We start from the raw sequence: 20105 nt of genomic DNA, 5'->3' as shown, positions 1-20105 counted from the left end.
CATGGGTGAGAGGGCAACCATGAGATGTTGAATGACACCGTATCCCTGTGATTTTCCAATGTGGTGGGTTAACCGAGGACTCTGCTCAGACCCGAGTACAGATTTCCACTTCCCTCTCCCTAGCTGCGTGGCCCCAGGCCGATCACCAAACATCTCTGAGCCTCGCTCGCTTTGTTGGAATGGGGTAGTGGTGTCACCTAGCCGGCCGGGCTGTATAAGAGTTGAAGGGCTCTGTTCGTGAAGTTGTCTGGTACACAGACACGGAGTAAGAGGCTCCTTTGTGACCCTTTTCCTTCTAAACAACGGTCCGACCTCACGGCCCTGTCTAACCTATCACATGAACGCACCCTACTGTCTTAGGCTATGGACCCAACGACAGTCCTTTGGTGATAGGAAACAGGTATGAAGACAAAGGGTCTGGCCCTGGCCGGTTAGCTCAGTGGTAGAGTGTCGGCCTAGCGTGCAGGAGTCCCAGGTTCGATTCCCGGCCAGGACACACAGGAGAAGCGCCCATCTGCTTCTCCACCCCTCCCCCTCTCCTTCCTCTCTGTCTCTCTCTTCCCCTCCCGCAGCCAAGGCTCCACTGGAGCAAAGATGGCCCGGGCGCTGGGGATGGCTCTGTGGCCTCTGCCTCAGGCACTAGAATGGCTCTGGTTGCAGCAGAGTGATGCCCCAGATGGGCAGATCATCGCCCCCTGGTGGGCGTGCCAGGTGGATCCCGGTCGGGTGCATGTGGGAGTCTGTCTGACTGTCTCCCATTTCCAACTTCAGAAAAATACAAAAAAAAAAAAAGACAAAGGGTCTGGGGTTATTTTTATTGTAAGGACAGAACACAAACCTGCATTGTGCCCCCACAATAATGGGGTCCAGTCATTCATTCTAGCCCTTCACGGAGCCGTCGGCCTTCTCCAAGACCTGGACTCATCCCCACTCCTGTGCGCCCTGCTCACAGGGCCAAGCAAAGTGCCCGCAGACTCACTCACCAGAACGACCACCAAGGACCAGACTCAATCTTTGCATAGTATCTCTCGGCTTTCCAACAAGCTTCCCTGCTTGGAGAAGACACCGTCCCAGCACGGATGTGACGTTCATGACTCACGTGTGTGTGTGTGGGCCAAACACATCCTGTATCAATGTAGGGAACAGGAAAGAGTGGAACAACATGCCCAAGGGGTTGTTACAGGCTCACTGATCAGAACCTTTACTGGGTTGTTGTAAGAAAAACCAAGTCCCATCGTCAAACAAGTTTGGGACACGTGTCCAAGCGTCCTCAAAACGTATGTGAGGGCTTCAGCAGTGAATGGCAGCACCAAACACTGTTGCCATATATATATATGTTTTTTGGGGGTGAGAGGAGGGGAGATAGTGAGGCAGACTCCCACATGCAACCTGACCGGGATCCACCCGGCAACCCCATTTGGACCCACACTTGAGTACCAAGCTCTTTTTAGCACTTGAGGCTGATGCACTCCAATGGAGCTATCTTCAGTGCCTGGGCCCATGCTTGGGCCAATCAAGCCACTGGCTGCGGAAGGCAAAAAGGGAGAGAAGAAGGAGGGGGGGGGGGAGAAGCAGATAGATGGTCACTTCTCAGGTGTGTTCTAACCAGGAATTAAACCCAGGATGTCCATATGCCGGGCTGACACTCTATCCACTGAGCTACCAGCCAGGACCTAAAATATAAAATTCGATAAAAATTATAAGGCAGAGAGAGAAATTCCAATGACATCAATGCAAATGCACGTGCTTTTTAAAATTTTGACTTTAGCGTTTTAAAAAACAATTATAATTCTTTTTCCACTTAAAAATATTTTTTTTGAAGTTGGCTTTTAGGTCCCACCCTGGAAACTGAAAAGCTATAATGGAGCCTTTCTCGCTAATTTATTGATTTCCTCAGATGCAATGAATAATGCAGGATAAAATTTACATTAGAAATACTAAAATTTAACCTCAGCTTTGGAATGCAGATGGTAAATGGGTTTTTAAAACTTTAAAAGCCTTACACCATGGCGACAGAAAGGGGGCTCCTTAGATTTTTTTTTTAATTTAATTTTCTTTCTTCCTTTTTGTTGGGCAGGTAAAATGTATTATGCTCACTTTGTTAAAGTGGCGCTGCCCACATGGAGGCCGTTGCCCAGGTGATATTAATGTGTGTCTCTGTGGGCATGGGGCTTGGTTTTGGGATTAAGCCTTTCCCACCCTTTTTGATGTGGGGCGGTACAATCCAATCATGCCTCAGAAGTGACTTTGTATTAGAGACTTCCCTATTTTGTATATTGGATTAAAGGTTGTGAAGCTACACTATAAAATGAGGGCAGAATGAGAGCTTACTCTCTTGGTTCCCGGGATGATTAGCATGAGAGAGGAGAGAGCAGAGCAGAGAACAGAAAGAGGCCATGTGGCCAGGAGAAGCAGCCAAAATGGTGGAGTATTGAGTGAGAGGCCAGTTTGTGCAGTTTGACGCTGGAGAAGGAAGGAAATGGGGAACTGAGGAGAATAAGGCTGGTGAGCTAGAAACCTTTGATTCTAGGAAACTTGGATAAGTCAGTGGCTTTGTGAGCACTGAATGTGAGTGGGTTTTGGAGCCCAGTGTGTATTTTTACTTGCCCGCCGGGTGCAAGCTAGGATTAAAGACAATGGCCCACCAGTTTGTGGCTCCGTTGTTTCTTTACCGACTGTCCGAATCCAATGCGAACCTGCATGGGCCAGGTGGATGTGATGATGCCTGCAGCTACTGGCTTTACACTTTTCTTTATTAAAAAAAAAATAACTGAATTTATTGGGATGATGTTAGTTCGCCAGACCAGCCAGGTTTCAAGTGCACAGCTCAATATAACACCCTCTGCACACGGCAGTGTGTGCCTCTGCCCCAAGCAAAGTCCCTTTCTGCCCCCATTTTCCCTCTCTGCCCTTTGCCCACCCCCCCCACCACTCCCCCTTGTCCTCTGGCTGTCGTCACCCTGTTGTCTGTATCTGTGTGTTATGCGTCCATGTATGTTTGGCGAATCCCTTCTATTTTTATAAAATAAGTGTTCCCTAACTTGCATAAACGAGCTGGGTCAGTATTCGTGAGATGCTTTGGATCTCGAACCACAGAAGCAAGTCTAGAGAACAGATTCGACGGACCTGGCGGGCCCGGGAAATGACGACACGGACGTGAGTGCGGGCCAGTCAAGTGTAAAAATACCCAAGACACACACACAGCATCCTCAGGCCAGGTAGGCTGCAGGTCCTTGGGCGGAACTGGGCGCTGGGTCCCCGCCCCACACTGCCCCCCACAGACCCTCATGATGACCCCTGACCCCCTGCGCTGTCCTCACAGGACCCCATCATGTCACCCCAACCCTGAGCGGCCCCCCACAACCCTCCCCATGACGACCCCTGCCCTACTTATGCCGTATCTCACATGCCCCTTTGTCATGTCACTTCCACCCCATGCTGTCCCCCACACCGGGTTTGCCCCTCCCTGCAGGCCCTGCTCCACTCAGCAGACTCCGCCTCCAACCTGCAAGCCCCACCCACTCTCCAGCCCCGCCCCTGACCAGGCCTCGCCCACCTCACAGTCCTGCCCTCCCAGGCCCCGCCCCAGCCCATAGGCTCTGCCCCTCCAGGCAGCCCCACCCACTCCAGCCCCGCCCCAGACCAGGCTCCGCCCCAGCCCATAGGCTCTGAGGCAGCCCCACCCACTCTCCAGCCCCGCCCCTGACCAGGCCTCGCCCACCCCACAGTCCTGCCCTGCCAGGCCCTGCCCCAGCCCATAGGCTCTGCCCCTCCGGGCAGCCCCACCCACTCTCCAGCCCCGCCCTGACAGGCTCCGCCCACCCACAGCCCCGCCCCTGGCCAGGCCCCGCCCACCCCACAGTCCTGCCCTGCCAGGCCCTGCCCCAGCCCATAGGCTCTGCCCCTCCAGGCAGCCCCACCCACTCTCCAGCCCCGCCCCTGACCAGGCCCCGCCCACTCCACTGTCCTGCCCTTCCAGGCCCTGCCCCAGCCCACAGTCCTGCCCTCCCAGGCCCCGCCCCAGCCCATAGGCTCTGAGGCAGCCCCACCCACTCTCCAGCCCTGCCCCTGACCAGGCCCTGCCCACTCCACAGTCCTGCCCTGCCAGGCCCCGCCCCAGCCCATAGGCTCTGCCCCCCAGGCAGCCTCACACACTCTCCAACCCCGCCCCCGACCAGGCCCCGCCCACCCACAGTCCTGCCCTGCCAGGCCCCGCCCCATAGGCTCTGCCCCCCAGGCAGCCCCACCCACTCTCCAGCCCCGCCCCTGACAGGCTCCGCCCACCCCACAGTCCTGCCCTGCCAGGCCCTGCCCCAGCCCATAGGCTCTGCCCCTCCGGGCAGCCCCACCCACTCTCCAGCCCCGCCCCTGACAGGCTCCGCCCACCCCACAGCCCCGCCCTGGCCAGGCCCCGCCCACCCACTGTCCTGCCCTCCCAGGCCCTGCCCCAGCCCATAGGCTCTGAGGCAGCCCCACCCACTCTCCAGCCCCGCCCCGGACCAGGCCCTGCCCACTCCACTGTCCTGCCCTCCCAGGCCCCGCCCCCAGCCCCCGCGCACCGCATGGTGTAGAGCAGCGTGCCGTCGTCCTCCAGCCGCAGCAGCTTGTTGGGCGTGGTCATGTTGTGCGCGATGGACTTCTTCCCGTTGTGGAAGAACGTGTCCGGCGTCCAGATCTTGCTGGCCAGCAGGTTGTTGAGCGGGAGGCGCTGCATGGGCCCCTTGAAGCGCAGCCGCTCGTCCTTCCAGCTTTGGCGGAAGAACACGTCGATAGTGTACTCCTAGCGCAAAGGGAGGCGGCCCGGTGATGTCGCTGCCGCCGGCCCGGGCCCACATGTATGCCCGGGGCTGGCCTGGGGGACCCCAGGCCCGCACCTACCATCTCCGTGTCGGACACCGGGCCGAAGCTGGTCACGTAGATGTCCGTCCTCACCTGCGTGATGCGCTCTGGAACAGACAGGGTCACCGTCGGCCTGGGGGGGGGGGCGATCCACACTGGACACCCACAGGCCTTCGCTAAGGGCTCTGTTAAATTTGGGGGGCTCGACAACAAACACTGCCTGAACGAGACCACGCTGCTCCAAGGAGGACATGAAATCAGGTGCTCATCATCTCCAGAAAGGGGTGTGGGGGGCACCCTGAGCAGCGTGGGGCTGAGTCCCGCTGCGGGACCTGGGTGGTTTTTATCACACTCCTTGGCGGACCTGGAAAATACTTCCAACCTCACAGCGCATTGCCTGGCTCTAAAAAAACATTAGACCATTCAGGATGGGGCGGGGAGCAGACTGGGAGAAGGTGCCAACCAAAACTGTACCCCAAGGAAGGGAGGGGAGAAAGGTGTCTGGTCTGACCACTGTCCATGGGTGGCCTGGAGCGGACGTGGCTTGGGAACGGAGCCCCGCTCTGTCTTATATGGCATGCCGAATAGTTTGATATTCCCATCAAGGGAAACCTATTCTTTCAAGGAAAATTTATGAAAAGACCCAAAGCTGTAAACGCAGTGAATAATCTTGGATGGGAAGCCTGTGACCCCTGGTGGTCATGAACGGGGAACACATGCAAAGGACACTGACAGCCCACCCTGAAGGACCCCCGCTGCGGAAGGGGATCATCACAGGGTCATGTATGTATGTAGTGTATACTTGCATGTGCACGCGTGTTTGTATGCGTACTGCGTGTTTTCAGTGCCTGTCCCCCTGCTGAGATGCCAGCCCCCAAAGTCCACCCCCTTCATGTCTGTCCCGCCACACAGGACAGTAACATGGGATGGGTGAGGGAGACAGTAGCTAATGCAGGGGCTCATAAATCTCTACATGCTTTGACCCTTGTGGGCATCTTCAAAGGGACAGGGGCGGCCAGACATACACAGGACTAGGGACACAAACCAAGGCGTGAAGGAAGACAGTGTCCGGGAGCCTGGGTGGGCTTTTCTTTGCCCAAAATACAGAAAACGGCCATGCTTTAAAGTGACTCTCCCTGTTAAAAATGCAAATAACGGAGAGCTAAATTTTTTTCCCTCCTAGAACGTAGTTGCCGGAAGGTCTCTAATAATGTACCTAATGGAGCAAGTTCAAATAGACCCCCATCCCCATCAGCCAGAACCCAGGGCGTCCCACCTGCCCCATGAACACACACACACGGTTCTCAGCACACAATTAAGCTGTGCAGATTAAACCCCGGAAACACATTTTGCTCTTTGTTTATTGTCATCCATGTCCCTAGTGTCAAAGGAAGTGCTATGATCATGGCCCTAGTGGAAAGAAAAAATTAAGCATGCGATATAGAACGGTGTAAAAACAATGGCCTTGAACAGTGGGTTTCTGAAAAAGGACCCGCAGAGATATGAGAGTCTGAAGATGATTATCAAATATTTCTTAGCGTTGGGTGTTCTCGGCTTTAGAAACACCTCAGAAACAAGTTCCTCCTTAAGTGAATTAAATGGACATTATAATTATCTGGGGGAGGCCCTGGCCGAGTAGCTCAGTTGGTTAGAGCATCAGCTCAACACGCTGAGGTTGTGGGTTTGATTCCCGGTCAGGGCACATGCAAGAATCAACCAATGAATACATGGCTAAGTGGACAGATTGATGATTCTCTCTCTCTCTTTCCCCTTTCCTGTCTCTAAAGATTAATTTAAAAAAATTATCTGGGGGAAAGGGAGCTTGCAGGGACCACTTCCCCAGCTTCTTGCATCCTGAAAAAGATAATCAAGGATGCGGAAACCTTGGCAACCACTATCAATTGGAAGCCCTAGCAGGGAAGCTCGTGGAAGGGTTGTTGGAATCACATTAGACACGAGCTTGAGACTGACTTGAAGCTTCTCCTGGGCCCCAGCCGAGGAGCGTCCACTTACCTCCGAGCCCCGGCCGCAGCCTGTTGTCGTAGCCGTCCAAGAGCCCGTCCAAGATCCTGGTGAAGATTGTGATGTTGTCATTGGTCTCGTCTTTTACTGAACTGGTTGGTACCTGTGAAAAGCTTTTCAGCAGGGAGGAGAGTTCAAATGTGGATTAATGACTTCGTATACATTCTTCTCAAGATACAGAGACCAGGGGCTAACATGGTGCACTGTCTGGGAGGGGGGCAGAGATGGCTCCCTCTTCTATCATGAGTATTGTTTGGCAGAGATAAGCCTTCATTCTTGAGCATCCAGAGAATGCTGACCTCTGGGTTGTTCATCCATCGACCCAACATTAATGTCTCACATCCATCCCTCCCTGAGTCAGAAAAACTCAATCTTCAAATTGTTCATGAGTGACCTGCAGTGAGCAGAATGGTGTGGAGGGGACCTTTAAAAGCCTTACGTGAGTTGGAAGGTAAGATTGATGTCCCCAATTTCACGGCACCTCTAGCTAGAAGCACTGCACCATGAGCATTATCCCTGGACAAGAGCTAACAGTGACAGAAATGATAGAGTTTGTAAAATAACGCTGGGCTACCCCACCCATTGCTGGTACAGTCACCTCAAGCCACAACCCATGACCCAGGGGCCAGGCACGGTGAGGTCCCATCTGAAAACCCCAACTGGGGTTTACCAGCTGCCACCTCCCATCAGAGACTCGAAGACATAGTAATCTGTGTGACCCAATGATCAAACCCTAACAGGAGTGGGCTGAAGCTTCCAGAAACAACAGTCCTGGTTGGTCCACTTCCATCAGGCTGTGCCCCACAGGTTGAGATTCCTGTGGCCCATGAGAAGGAGGCACTGCCCTGGGCAGACCTGGACAAACTGAGGAAGGGACTTGGAGAGAGAGGACGTCACAATCTGTAACACGGTGACACAAGGATACCATCACGGATCCCACCGCGGGCTTTGATGTGCCAACAGCAAGATGCTTGGAATCATCGAGACCTTGACTACACACTGGGCGTGGCTTCGAGGGACGCTCGCCCCGCTCAGAGCCAGCTGTGGGTCACAAGGAGTCAGCACCATTGGCAGCTAGCAGAAGGGCTGGTGAATCCTGGAACCTTCCAGAAGGGCCAGCTGGGGGGTCCCCGGCTCTCCCTGGATTGGCGTAGCGCTGAGCGGCCAAACATCAAGGAGGGGTGCTGGGGGCAGAATCGCCCACTCCACGCAGTTCTTGGAAATGGGTCTTTTCATTGATTGCATCTAAATGTATCATTCTTGACTGGCCTCACTCTCATAGCTTCTGAAGGAGAGGGTGTTGATGCATTCTCCCATCCCCACTAAAATGCACGCCCTGGGAGCTCTAACGAGCTCTAAGACTCCGCCCTGTCAGCGTGGAGCCCACCGATGCTGCTCGTTACTCTGCGATGTAGCTGTGAAAAATATTGAATCCCCCTCTCCCTAGCATCCCCTGTGGTGGCATGGGGAAGTCCGAAGCCTCGCAGACCTAATGCCAGGACCCCCCAAGGGGTGTCAGAAAAAGAAACTATGACTTGCCCACTTGAGTCCCTACGGGTCAGACCGAATCAGGCCTCACTCTCCACTTCTCAGGGTTGTGGACAGCTCTCCCCAGTGTGCTTATTCCATTCGAGGCTGAGTCGAACTCTGCCATTTACTGGAAGGTCCTCACTGGCTCTGTCACTTAGACTAGGGGTGAGAGCTTCCTCGGGAGGAGAAAACGCACAGCACTGACAAGTGGACCCTGAAGAAGCCACACGGGTACAGAGGGTAGGAGGGGGGTGATCAAGGGCTGAAGGACAGAGGAGTTGGGGGGACACTGAAGATAAGTCCTGGAGGTCTAAGCACAGCATCGTGATTACAGTTGGCAATACTGTGTCCTAGACTTCAAAGTTGCTAAACATACAGCTCTTAAGGCCCTGGCTGGGGAGCTCAAGTGGTTAGAGCATCATCCTAATACACCAAGGTAGCAGGTTCGACCCCAGGTCAGGGCACATACAAGAATTAACCAATGAATGTATAAATAAGTAGAACAACAGATTGATGTTTCTCTCTCTCTCCTCTTTTTCTTTTTTTTTTAATTTTTATTTCATTTATTCATTTTAGAGAGGAGAGAGAGACAGAGAGAGAGAAGGGGGGGAGGAACTGGAAGCATCAACTCCCATATGTGCCTTGACCAGGCAAGCCCAGGGTTTCGAACCAGCGACCTCAGCATTTCCAGGTCAACGCTTTATCCACTGCGCCACCACAGATCAGGCTCTCCTCTCTTTCTAAAATCAATTTTAAAAAAGAGATCTTAAACGTTCTCACCACAAAAGGAAATGCTAATTATATAATGTGATGGAGGAGTTAGCTCACATTATGGTGGTCATCAAATTACTTAACACCATGTTAGAGCAGTTATATCTCAATGAAGAAAATATAAATTTTTAAAAAGGCCCTGGATGGTTGGCTCAGTGGTAGAGCGTCGGCCTGGCGTGCAGGAGTCCCGGGTTCGATTCCCAGTCAGGGCACACAGGAGAGGAGCCCATCTGCTTCTCCACCCCTCCCCCTCTCCTTCCTCTCTGTCTCTCTCTTCCCCTCCTGCAGCCGAGGCTCCATTGGAGCAAAGTTGGCCCAGGCGCTGAGGATGGCTCCATGGCCTCGACCTGGGGTGCTGGAATGGCTCCGGTTGCAACAGAGCAATGCCTGGTGGACCCCAGTTGGGCGCATGCGGGAGTCTGACTGCCTCCCTGCTTCTAACTTTGGAAAAATGAAAGAGAGAGAGAGAGAGAAAGAAGAAAGAAAGAAAGAAAGAAAGAAAGAAAGAAAGAAGAAAGAAAGAAAGAAAGTCACTAGGAACTGGGAAAAAGAAAAAGCGTATGTTAACGTTTCAAGTGCATTTTTTTCAAGCTATCCCGTTCTCTGTTGTGACAACGTTCTTAAAGTACATGAGACCCAAACAGCCTGACTGTTCGGGTGTAAGGACTTGACCTCATTACTGACCACTGGAGGCGTCCCGAATACTGGGCAGTCATCTGGTGGTCCCCAGGAGTCCTGCCATCTGGAGCCCTCGGGGACACTTCTCCAACCTGGGCTCAAACACCAGCCCGTGGGGCTCCAAGTCCATCTCACAAACCCCCAAATCATTGCCCGTAGCGACGGAACAGGAGGCGATGGCTATGAATTCCAGACTCACCTTCCACTTCTCGCCCCAAATTTAATATAAGAGAGTTCAGATACACACCTACACCCATTTCTTTGCACACAATTATGCTTTCCTTGGAGAAATTTTAATATCTGCCTCGTCCGATGTAACCGTCTTGTGGACCCTTTTATGATAGAGACCGCGATGGGAACCTGTAGCGATTTCTTCTCTAGTTACTACTGAACATAGGATGTAGGAAGTAGGAAACAGGTTCTAAAACCACATTCCTGGACATGCCTCTTGGGGGCAGGAGTCTCCCAAGCTCCCAGATCACCCTCAAAAAGGACTCAGTCGCAGCCTGTGGTCAGGGAAAGCACCGCCTCCCGGCTGTGGAGAAGATGGTCCCTCCCACATCACAGAAAGCAAAGGGTGTGCCCGGGTGTTCGGTGAGCTTGCTAGCGCCCCATCAAGGTGCAGTCTTTTTTTTTTTTTTTTTTTTTTTTGTATTTTTCCAAAGTTGGAAATGGGGAGGCAGTCAGAAAGACTCCCGCATGCACCCGACCGGGATCCACCTGGCATGCCCACCAGGGGTGATGCTCTGCCCATCTGGGGCATCGCTCTGTTGCAACCAGAGCCATTCTAGTGCCTGAGGCAGAGGCCACAGAGCCATCCTCAGCGCCCGGACCAACTTTGCTCCAATGGAGCCTCGGCTGCGGGAGGGGAAGAGAGAGACAGAGAGGAAGGAGAGGGGGAGGGGTAGAGAAGCAGATGGGCGCTTCTCCTGTGTGCCCTGGCCGGGAATCGAACCAGGGACTCCTGCACGCCAGGCCGACGTTCTACCACTGAGCCAACCGGCCAGGACCAAGGTGCACAATCTTTAAGGATGGCTTGCACACTTGCTTGGCCTCAAGTTGGGTGAGCTGAACCCATTTGAAAAACACAGTAACACGCAGACCCTGGGCAATCTGTCGGATAGACACTCGGGGTCATGGGTGAGATCTCTAAGTGCAGACACAAGACACCCCCGCCCCTTGGGGCACCCACCCCTTCTCAGCTCTGGAGGTGGGCTCTGGATGGGTGAGATCTCTAAGTGCAGACACAAGACACCCCCACCCCTTGGGGCGCCCACCCCTTCTCAGCTCTGGAGGTGGGCTCTGGATGGGTGAGATCTCTAAGTGCAGACACAAGACACCCCCACCCCTTGGGGCGCCCACCCCTTCTCAGCTCTGAACGTGGGCTCTGGATGGGTGAGATCTCTAAGTGCAGACACAAGACACCCCCGCCCCTTGGAGCACCCACCCCTTCTCAGCTCTGAAGGTGGGCTCCAGCTTTGGCTGACTTAACGATGCAGCTCTTTAAAAGCTGTGTTGAGTGGAACCCAGGAGGAGCTTGGCCGATCCTTCGGTCTCTGTGACTGCCCAGAGCTCACGACGTCAAGGCTAAGCTGAGGGTCGGCTCTCTGGGGGGAGCCCGTTCCTGTGAGCGGAGACCCGACCCTGCTATTCCTGACGACAGCCTTCAACGTAGCGGAAGTCCTTGGAAACCGGCGACACAGCCTCTGGGGCCAGTCCGGGAGCCCTCAGACTTAGTGCACGCTGTCTACAGAGACACGTCACATTGGGTCCACGTGAACAGGTCCAACGTGGTCTGATTACCGTGGCGCCCCCAACCCCTTCATCCGCGGTTTCGCCTTCCTCGATCTCAGCGACCCGCAGTCGGACACGGTCCGAAAGTATGAGGTGGAGAACTCCCCACAGAGACAACTCGTAAGTCTTAAGCCGCACGCTCTTCTGAGTGACATGATGACAGCTCCTGGCGTCCGTCTGTCCCTGGACGGGACGTCGTCCCTGTGTGCCCCCGTCCACGCTCCCCACCTGTTTGTCACTAAGTTGCCTTCTGCTAATCAGATCCACCGTCGTGGCCTCACAGGGCCCGTGTCCCAGCCACCTCGATTTTACTGACCAACGGGCCCCACAGTGCAAGACGGGAGATGCTGGCAGCTCAGACATGCTGAGGAGGAGCCGGATGGAGAAGGCTCCCTGGATAGAAAGACGGAACATCTCAGCTTCGAGACGGAGAACTCACAGCGTGAGCTGGTGAGGACTGGCCGTCAGAAGGAAACTCCTACCCGTGAAACTGCAAAGAAGGGCGGAAATATTCACGCTCGGTTTTGCTGTCACACCTCACGCCGAGAACAGGAGGGCCACGGTGCTTGCTGACTGCTCAGTGCAGACGGGAAAGGCGTTACATTTGTGGGCAGAGGACACGAACAGAAGAGGTGATCCACGCCCTGGCTGGGTGGCTCGGCTGGTTGGAGCGTCATCCCCACACACCAAGGCTGTGGGTTCCATCCCCGGTCAGGGCGCGTACAAAAATCAACCAACGAGTGCACAAATGAACAACAAATCAACGTTTCTCTCTCTCCCTCCCCCTCCCTCACTCTCTAAAAATCAATAATAATAATAATAATAAATTGCTTGACCTGTGGTGATGCAGTGGATAAAGCGTCAACCAGGAATACTGAGGTTGCCAGTTTGACACCCCGAGCTTGCCCACCCGGTCAAGGCACACATGAAAAGCTACAAGTTGATGCTTCCCTCCCCCATTTCTCTCTCTCTAAAAAGAAAATCAACCAATAAAAAAAAACACTTAAAAATCAATAAAACAAATAAAAGAAAGAAAACATGTTTCAACTTACAGCAATGTGTTCTGCTAGAAATCACTAAGCCTCTACGCGGACCTTAGCAAGGGACCCCCCCACCAAACCCTAAAACAAGCGACCCCAGACCATTGACTGCAACGAAGGGGTGGCCACGCAGATTTCAGAATAGGTCCGGACTCAAAGGATGCAGGAAGGACCAGCGAGGCTGCGTCGCCCATGGAAGGAAGCTACTGTCACACTTCCAGCAGAGACGGAAAAGTTGAGCAGGGAGGGCGTGGCCCTCTCCACGATCCAGGCAACCACTGGGGGGTCTGAACAGCATCCCCAGCACCCCCAAACCTCAAGGACACAACTGTGTCGTAAAGGAATGCGCCACGTTCACAGGTGATTTTTCCACAGAACGTGGCAGATGTAGGAATCTCGGCCACTGTCAGGACACCCAGGGAACTCACAGGCAAAGCGAGCTCTCTCTGGAGACCACCTGAGCCCTCAAGCGTGAAGGCCAGGCCTCAAGCCAAAGAGAAGGGGGTGTGGAAGGGTGTTGTGGGCAGGGGCCCCGAAAAAGAACGCAGTGGTGTTTTGCTGAGGGCGCAGAAGAGCTTCAGGGACAAGAGGGACGGGAGCCGCCGCAGAGATGGCACACGGCACAGCGTAAGGGACTTGGCACCTGTCACCGTGCTACGCTCCAAGGGTCTGTCCTGAAGGGGGCGGAAGCCTCGGAGACCTTCCACCAGGGGCATTTTCTTTCCTCCTGGTCCTCTGGCACCCTGTGGGTGATGGTTGATGACCTGGGCGGAGGCCAGACCGGAGGCACGGAGTCCGGGGATGGAGGGGAAGGCAGCGGGCACAGAGGCAGGATGGGTGGTCGTCAGGAGGAGTCTGACTCGGGGGGGAGGGGGAGTCTGACCGCTCCTGACAGGGACTCCCCAGGGAAGCTGTCTCCAAAACCAGCCGCTTCCCAAGGAAGGGTCCGCCCGCAGTAGAAGCCACACGGCACCCCGAAAGAAGTCTGAGCAGCGTGCTGTATTTTTAACCCACCCTGAGACCATCTTTTTGAGGAACGGCAAGGATCTTACTCCAACATCATGTTACCTACGGGCCAGTCGGTATCATCATCCGTAACCACATGCTGTAGATTCCAACTAAGAAAGGTGTTTTGTTTTTTTACCGAGTGATGCCCGATGATGTCTCTTCGTTACAGTATTTTAAAAGGGGACCAGTTCGACAGCGATGCCTTCGTTTCTGGGGGGAAGAGAAGTCTTTCGAGTCCGTCCTGCCACAAGCACGGGTTCCGGAGATAATCGGGAACGGCCCTCTACCCCACGATGTTCCCTCAGCCTACGCTGACAGCCACTATTTTTTACTTACAGAAAATGAGGTCGATTGTGGCAACGTCAGCCCCGTGTGAACGTGAACTGACATCGGGGAATCGCGCTAGATGGGTCTTAATGGCGGCTTATCCGTCTTCCTAAATTGCATTACTCTCTGCCTTCCTTGCCCGGTATTGAATGACTTCTGAGAAATGTCTCTCCAGTTTACTCATTTGTTGCTTTAAGCGCATTACAGAAATGGCACCATTTTGTGCGGTTTTCCTCAAATGTTCCGTCACGCACCTCTTTAGCTCACCACGTTCAAAGAAAAGAAAGAAGGAAAGAAAGAGAGAGAGAGAGAGAGAGAGAGAGAGAGAGGGAGGAGGGAGGGAGGGAGGGAGAGAGAGAGAGAGAGAGAGAGAGAGAGAGAAAGAAAGAAAGAAAGAAAGAAAGAAAGAAAGAAAGAAAGAAAGAAAGAAAGAAAGAAAGAAAGAAAGAAAGATGGAGAAGAAACAAAAAACCGCCACGGTGGACACTGGCTCCACAGTGAAGGTCAATCTCAAGCTTCCATTAAAGAGGTGACCCCCCTCGAGACGGACAACATGGATTTGACTCCCGTTTTCTTTTCTTTTTTATGCAAGTGGACAGGAAGGACAGGAAGGAAGAAAGATGAGAAGCATCAACCCGTAGTTGCAGTACCTTAGTTGTTCATTGATTGCTTTCTCATATGTGTCTTAACCAGGGGGCTACAGCGGAGCCAGTGACCCCCTTGCTCAAACCAGCAACCTTGAGCTAAAGCCAGAGACCTGGGGCTCCAGCCAGTGACCTTGGGCTCCAGCCAGTGACCGCGAGGGTCATGTCTTAGATCTCGTGTTCAACCGAGCGACCCCACGCTCAAGCCAGATGAGCCTGCACTCAAGCCAGTGACCTCGGGGTTTTGAACCTGGGTCCTCACTGTCCCAGGGCGGGCCAATGCTCTATCCACTGCACCACCACCTGACTTTTCACTTTCATTCATGCTCATATCAGCCCACCCACATGCTGTCATTGTCCCCACTCCACTCAACGGCCAGCGTGAGCATCCAAGTCTCTCTCACGTCACTGTCACCCTGCAATGGGTTGTATTTCACTTCCACTTAGAACCACTCATTGGCCCTTATCTTGTGACCTACAAAATAATGGTCAGCTGCTCTTCCGGCTGCGACCCAGCACGGCCCACAGGGCTCTTCCTGATCTGACCGCTGCCCCTTCCCCACTGTCCCCCCTCTGGTCAGGCCTCCAATCGACCTCCACTTCCCTCACGCCGGCCTCCTCGTGGTCCCTACTGCGCCAGGCGCAGCCGTGCATTCACTGCTCCTCTCACCGGATCCATCGTGACGAACCGCATTGTCCACAGGGTCCCTTCCCGCAGACACCCGCCCGGGCAGGGCTGACTGATCCTCAGGTTGGTGCCCACCTGACGCGTGTTTAACGCACAACAGGATGCACCTCCTTGGGGCAGGCTTTTCCCTGCCCGCCTCTTGATCTCGGCACCGGCCATGTAGCAAGGGCTCAATAAACCCTGGTGTCATAGCCATGTCCCCCAGGATGTCCACACGCCAGGCCCCAAAGCCTGTGACTGAATGTGCCACGTGACATGGGGACAGGGGAGACTCCTCTGCACATGATGGTTATGGACTTGGCTGTGCCCGCCCTCTAGGCGATGACCTTGGGGACCCCTCCCGACACCAGTGCCACACTCACCCCCAGGTCTAGGGAACCTGGGTTGTGGCCCTGTCACCACACCCAGGGTGGCTAGCCTGTCCTTAGGGCCCTGCTCTCCCGGTCCTTGACTCGGTAGCTGGTGCGCACTCAGCAATACTTCCCTCGCATCAGGCTGGGACGTAGGATCTACCATTAACGCCGCCTTGAGACTGGAAGACCAAGTCACAGGCAGCTCAAGGAAGGCTTCGGGAGCCAGACAGCCAAAGTGGCAACAGGGATCAGAGCACTCCAGCTGCCCTCTGTCGACACGATGCCCAGTGCCGTCCCCAAATACCAGCTGGGGCGCCTGAAACAGACACCGCATTGCCGGTAGGGGGAATACCCTATTTTTATCGTATTTTTTAAGACTGAAAGGAAAGTAAACCTGGGTTGCAGCTGTTACTAGGTTTGTCTTTTGGTTCTGGGATACACTGTGAAATAAACAGATAAAAACAGAGTTTCCCACAAACTACAAAAGCCTATTTCACAGCACAGCCTCCTTCTCTCATCACAGGACCCTTCCCAACGACACTGTCTTGCCGAGTCCACATTGCACGTCTGATTTTATTCCGGCAGTCGTCGGCCACCATCTTTCTTTTTCTTAATTTTTTTTTTTAAATTGACTTTTAGAAAAAGAGAGAAGAGAGAGAGACATCGATTTGTGGTTCTACTTAGCCATGCAGTCATTGGTTGATTCTTGCAGGTGCCCTGACTGGGGATTGAACCCACAACCTTGGTACATTGGGATGATGCTCTGACCAGCTGAACTACCCGGCCAGGGTAGACCTACCCTCTTTAGTGTGAAGTTATTTGAGTTAGATCAGGACACTCTTTTGTTTCCAATACCTAGGTTTTGCCCCGTTCCCCCCCCCCCCCCCGTTTTCACTGTACCTTAACCAGCAGAACATTCCGGAGAGGGTCCTGCCATGAACAGCCTAAACTGGACCCTGACTCAGCCACTTCCTGACGACCCCACTTGGGGCACACTTCTCTACGCTCTAACCCTGAACCTTTTCCGTCCACACAGGGCGGGGCTGGTGAAAAGGAAATCGTACTTTTTTTTTTTTTTCTGTTTTGAAAATGCGTTCTGTAAATGAAGGAGACGGACCCCTGTCACCACAGGTGATCACTGTCCTGCCACGAGAGTTCTAGGCTCAGTCTTCTGGTCACGTCTGGCTCTGAGAATTCTCCTCTGGAATCTGGCACAAATTAACATAGGCCCATTATGTCAACGGAAAAACCCAAGAGCCCACACTCTCCTTCTCCTCTCGAACCGAGCCAGTGACTCATGCTGGTGCTGATTGCCTCCCGGGTCGGCTGGGTCGGAACTGGCCTCATATCCCAAGCTCTGCTTAGCTTACAGCCTGCTGGAATGACAATCGTGCCAAAAGTTTCTTTTATAAAAGCGTGTCATATGGAAATATTTTCTCTGGGTGCCTTTAAAACAGTGGTTCTCAACCTTTCTAATGCCGTGACCCCGCAATACAGTTCCTCATGTTGCAGTGACCCCAAACCAAAAAATAATTTTGGTGGCTACTTCCTAACTATAATTTTGCTACAGTTATGATTCGGAATGTAAATACCTGATACGCATTATGTATTTTCCGATGGTCGCGACCCACAGGTTGAGAACCGCTGCCCTAACTGCTTTGGTGACACTTCCGCGTGCTGTTTTAGCATTAGTGCCGCGACCAGGTGTTCTGGGCCTTGTGAACCTGTAGCCACAGAGCCAGGAAGGCCTGGCCATCTTGGGGGTTCACAGGCGAGGACTTGTCTTTGGGAAAGACACTGTGAGAACTGGAGTGTGTTAGAGAGGGAGTGTGTGCTTTCTGCTCTGGTTGAAAGAGTGCCGTCCTGAGAACACAGATGAAGCAATGCTCCCCATGAGCCAAAGGTCCGGGCGGGCAGACGTGTGCGGACCGTGTGCCTACGTCCCTTCTACAACATAAGGTTTCGCTCCTGTGGGGCATGGAACTGAGAGCAACAAATAAGCCAGCAAAACGAACAAACCCACAAAGGCTCAGGGAGGTGGACAACCATCTGGTGGTTCCCAGGAGGAAAGAGGTTAGGGGTAGCGAAGGGTAAAAAAGCGTCAACTCTGTGGTGACAGAAGATGATTTGACTTGGGGTGGTGGCCACACAATGCAATCTATAGAATCATGTAGCATCAAAATGGACACTGGAAACCTGTATAATCCTTTCAACAAATGTCATCCTGATCAACTTCATTGTAAAAAGCATAAAAACAAAACAAGAGTTCTGTTTCCCAGAGTCTGTTTGACTTGTAGTGTCCGGAGAGGGCAACACTCATATATTTTTCCTTTTTCCAATAAAACCTCTAAACTACATTTAAGGCAATTCAGTAAATGAAATCAGACTTTTACCTCGACAATCCTCAAATTCATCTCACAGGTGTCACTGGCCAGTTGAGTCAGATAGAGTGTGATCCCCCCCCTCCCAAAAATGGATTCTCATCTAAATGTGATATTATGTAGCTGGGCATTACCTTGATTCGAAGGGCTGGTTTTTCTAGACCGTGTAGTTTTGCTTACTGGGCTCTTTGAAATAATTAAGAGTTGCCTCAAACGAAACCGTGTCTCCAAACGGGACATCACAAGCAGGCTGAATTGCCACGTGAGACCCCTGTTCCGTCTACCCCTGACTCACGATCTGTTACATAATTCAAAACCAACGGAAGGCTGAGAAAAGACACTGAAAACGAGCTAGCGGCAACTCTGATCAAATTTAGAAAAAGCTCGGCGGGAGAAGAACTAACGCTCACTTATTTTCAAAGCAGCCTCTCATTAATTAACGTTATATAATCGCCCAAAGAGAGTCCGCGCACCACGCGGATCCGTGTCACGATCGCCAAACCCACACATGGGTCACACACAGGCACACGGCCTGTCACCTCGTATGTGCGCGGAAGCTGGCACGTGGCTCTCTTCTGCTCCCGGCTGGGTTGCCTGTGACCCTCCCTCATCCTCCACCTGTCGTCTGGCTTGGGGACCTTCCCCAGTTAGCTACCCAGCCCTGTCACCTTCCCTAGCTGGAAGAACGGGGGGCTAAGGATGCTTAGCTCATAAAAGTCCCTCCTGGGACAGAGCCTAAAACCAACAGATTAAACAATAGGGCTACATATCACCCTGGCTATTACTGTGCCAAGATTTTCAGTTCAACAAGAGTACTTGTCAAACTTTCTTGGCAGTTGAACAACAAACGTTTCTGCAGTACCTTTAGCGTGATAAGCAAGCCTCGTCTCAGAACAAGAAACCAAACAGGGAACTGTTGCCCCTGGACCCACAGCACATCTTTGGCAGCTCTTGGAGAAGCACCCCTGCTGGCCAGGTGTGTGAAACCTCCCCCCTTCCTGCTCGGCGAGACACCCCCCTCTGCATTAGAAACTGGAGCCCACGGGATCAAGAGTCAAAGACGCTCCGAGGATGTGACGTGAAATCCCACCAAAAGGAGTATCTTCGAACAGAAATGATCTCCGATGCTGAAAAGGGGTCGTCAGCCGGAGACGTTCGCTGTAGGAATGTGTCTCCCAACAGCCCCACGGGAAACCGTGTCAACATCCCGAATTAGGGATGTAGCTGATGAGTAAGCGTTCGTGCCCTTTAAGAACAGCCATCCGTTTTTAAATCCTATGTTTTAAAGAGTTTGTAATAACAGAGCACGAGGCATGAAAAAAAAAAAAGCCAGCGCAGTACAGAATTGAAAGAGAGGTATGATCCCAAAGGCATAAAAATAAGCATAGAAACAAGAGAAGGAAAACACCCCCAAAATATGAAGGAGAGAATGTTTTGGGGTGATGGAATGAAAGATACTTACCTTTTTTTACCCCATGATTCTGTGTCTATACCTTGTTTTGGTTTTTTTGTTTGTTTGTTTTGTTTTGTTTTATTTGCAGTTAGTGGACATTGTTCTAGGGAGGATTACTGTACTGACCTTCTAGGATCTAAAACACCCCCCAAGAGCCTATCCTCTAGGGACACTGAAGAGCCACGGTACCATTGTTCGGTGTCAGCTTCCAAAAATTAAACAGTCACCTCTCCATTTTGAAGATAGCCTTAGAAAGACAACCGTACTAAATAACAAATGAAAGATCGTGGCTTCTAATTAATGACAAGTCCCACAGGCACATGACTTCCTATTCCAGACTTGCGTCCGCTCCGGAAACTGAGAACTTCACCACTGTAAGAAGAATGCAGACCTCGCCATAATATATTTGGCCAAATCTTAAATTAAAAGAAAACCCAGGGTCCTAACCTTAGTAGATTCCTCACTCCTGAAATGTTGCTAAATGTAGACATTGTATCAGGAAACAAGCGAACTGCCTCGTGGATTAACTTGGAGAGCCTATCCCAGCTCTACACACATTGTTCATTCGGAGGAACAC

The 20105-nt window shown here is 52.8% G+C and overlaps 2 protein-coding genes across 3 annotated transcripts in view; one reads left to right on the top strand and one right to left on the bottom strand.

Moving 5' to 3' along the window:
• Positions 1-20105, top strand: part of GABRB3 (gamma-aminobutyric acid type A receptor subunit beta3) — a 203478-nt gene that overhangs the window by 18763 nt on the left and 164610 nt on the right. The window lies entirely within an intron of this gene.
• Positions 1-20105, bottom strand: part of GABRA5 (gamma-aminobutyric acid type A receptor subunit alpha5) — a 44892-nt gene that overhangs the window by 23482 nt on the left and 1305 nt on the right. Inside the window, exons 2-4 of the mRNA XM_066238838.1 lie at positions 6853-6974; positions 4879-4946; positions 4560-4780 (exon numbers count right to left, since the gene is read on the bottom strand). Coding sequence (XP_066094935.1) covers positions 4560-4780; positions 4879-4946; positions 6853-6974 — 411 coding nt within the window. The remainder of the gene's footprint in view (positions 1-4559; positions 4781-4878; positions 4947-6852; positions 6975-20105) is intronic.

Source organism: Saccopteryx bilineata, chromosome 7, assembly GCF_036850765.1.
Source record: "Saccopteryx bilineata isolate mSacBil1 chromosome 7, mSacBil1_pri_phased_curated, whole genome shotgun sequence".
Taxonomy (NCBI): Eukaryota; Metazoa; Chordata; class Mammalia; order Chiroptera; family Emballonuridae; genus Saccopteryx; species Saccopteryx bilineata.
This window is presented reverse-complemented; position numbering and strand designations above follow the sequence as displayed.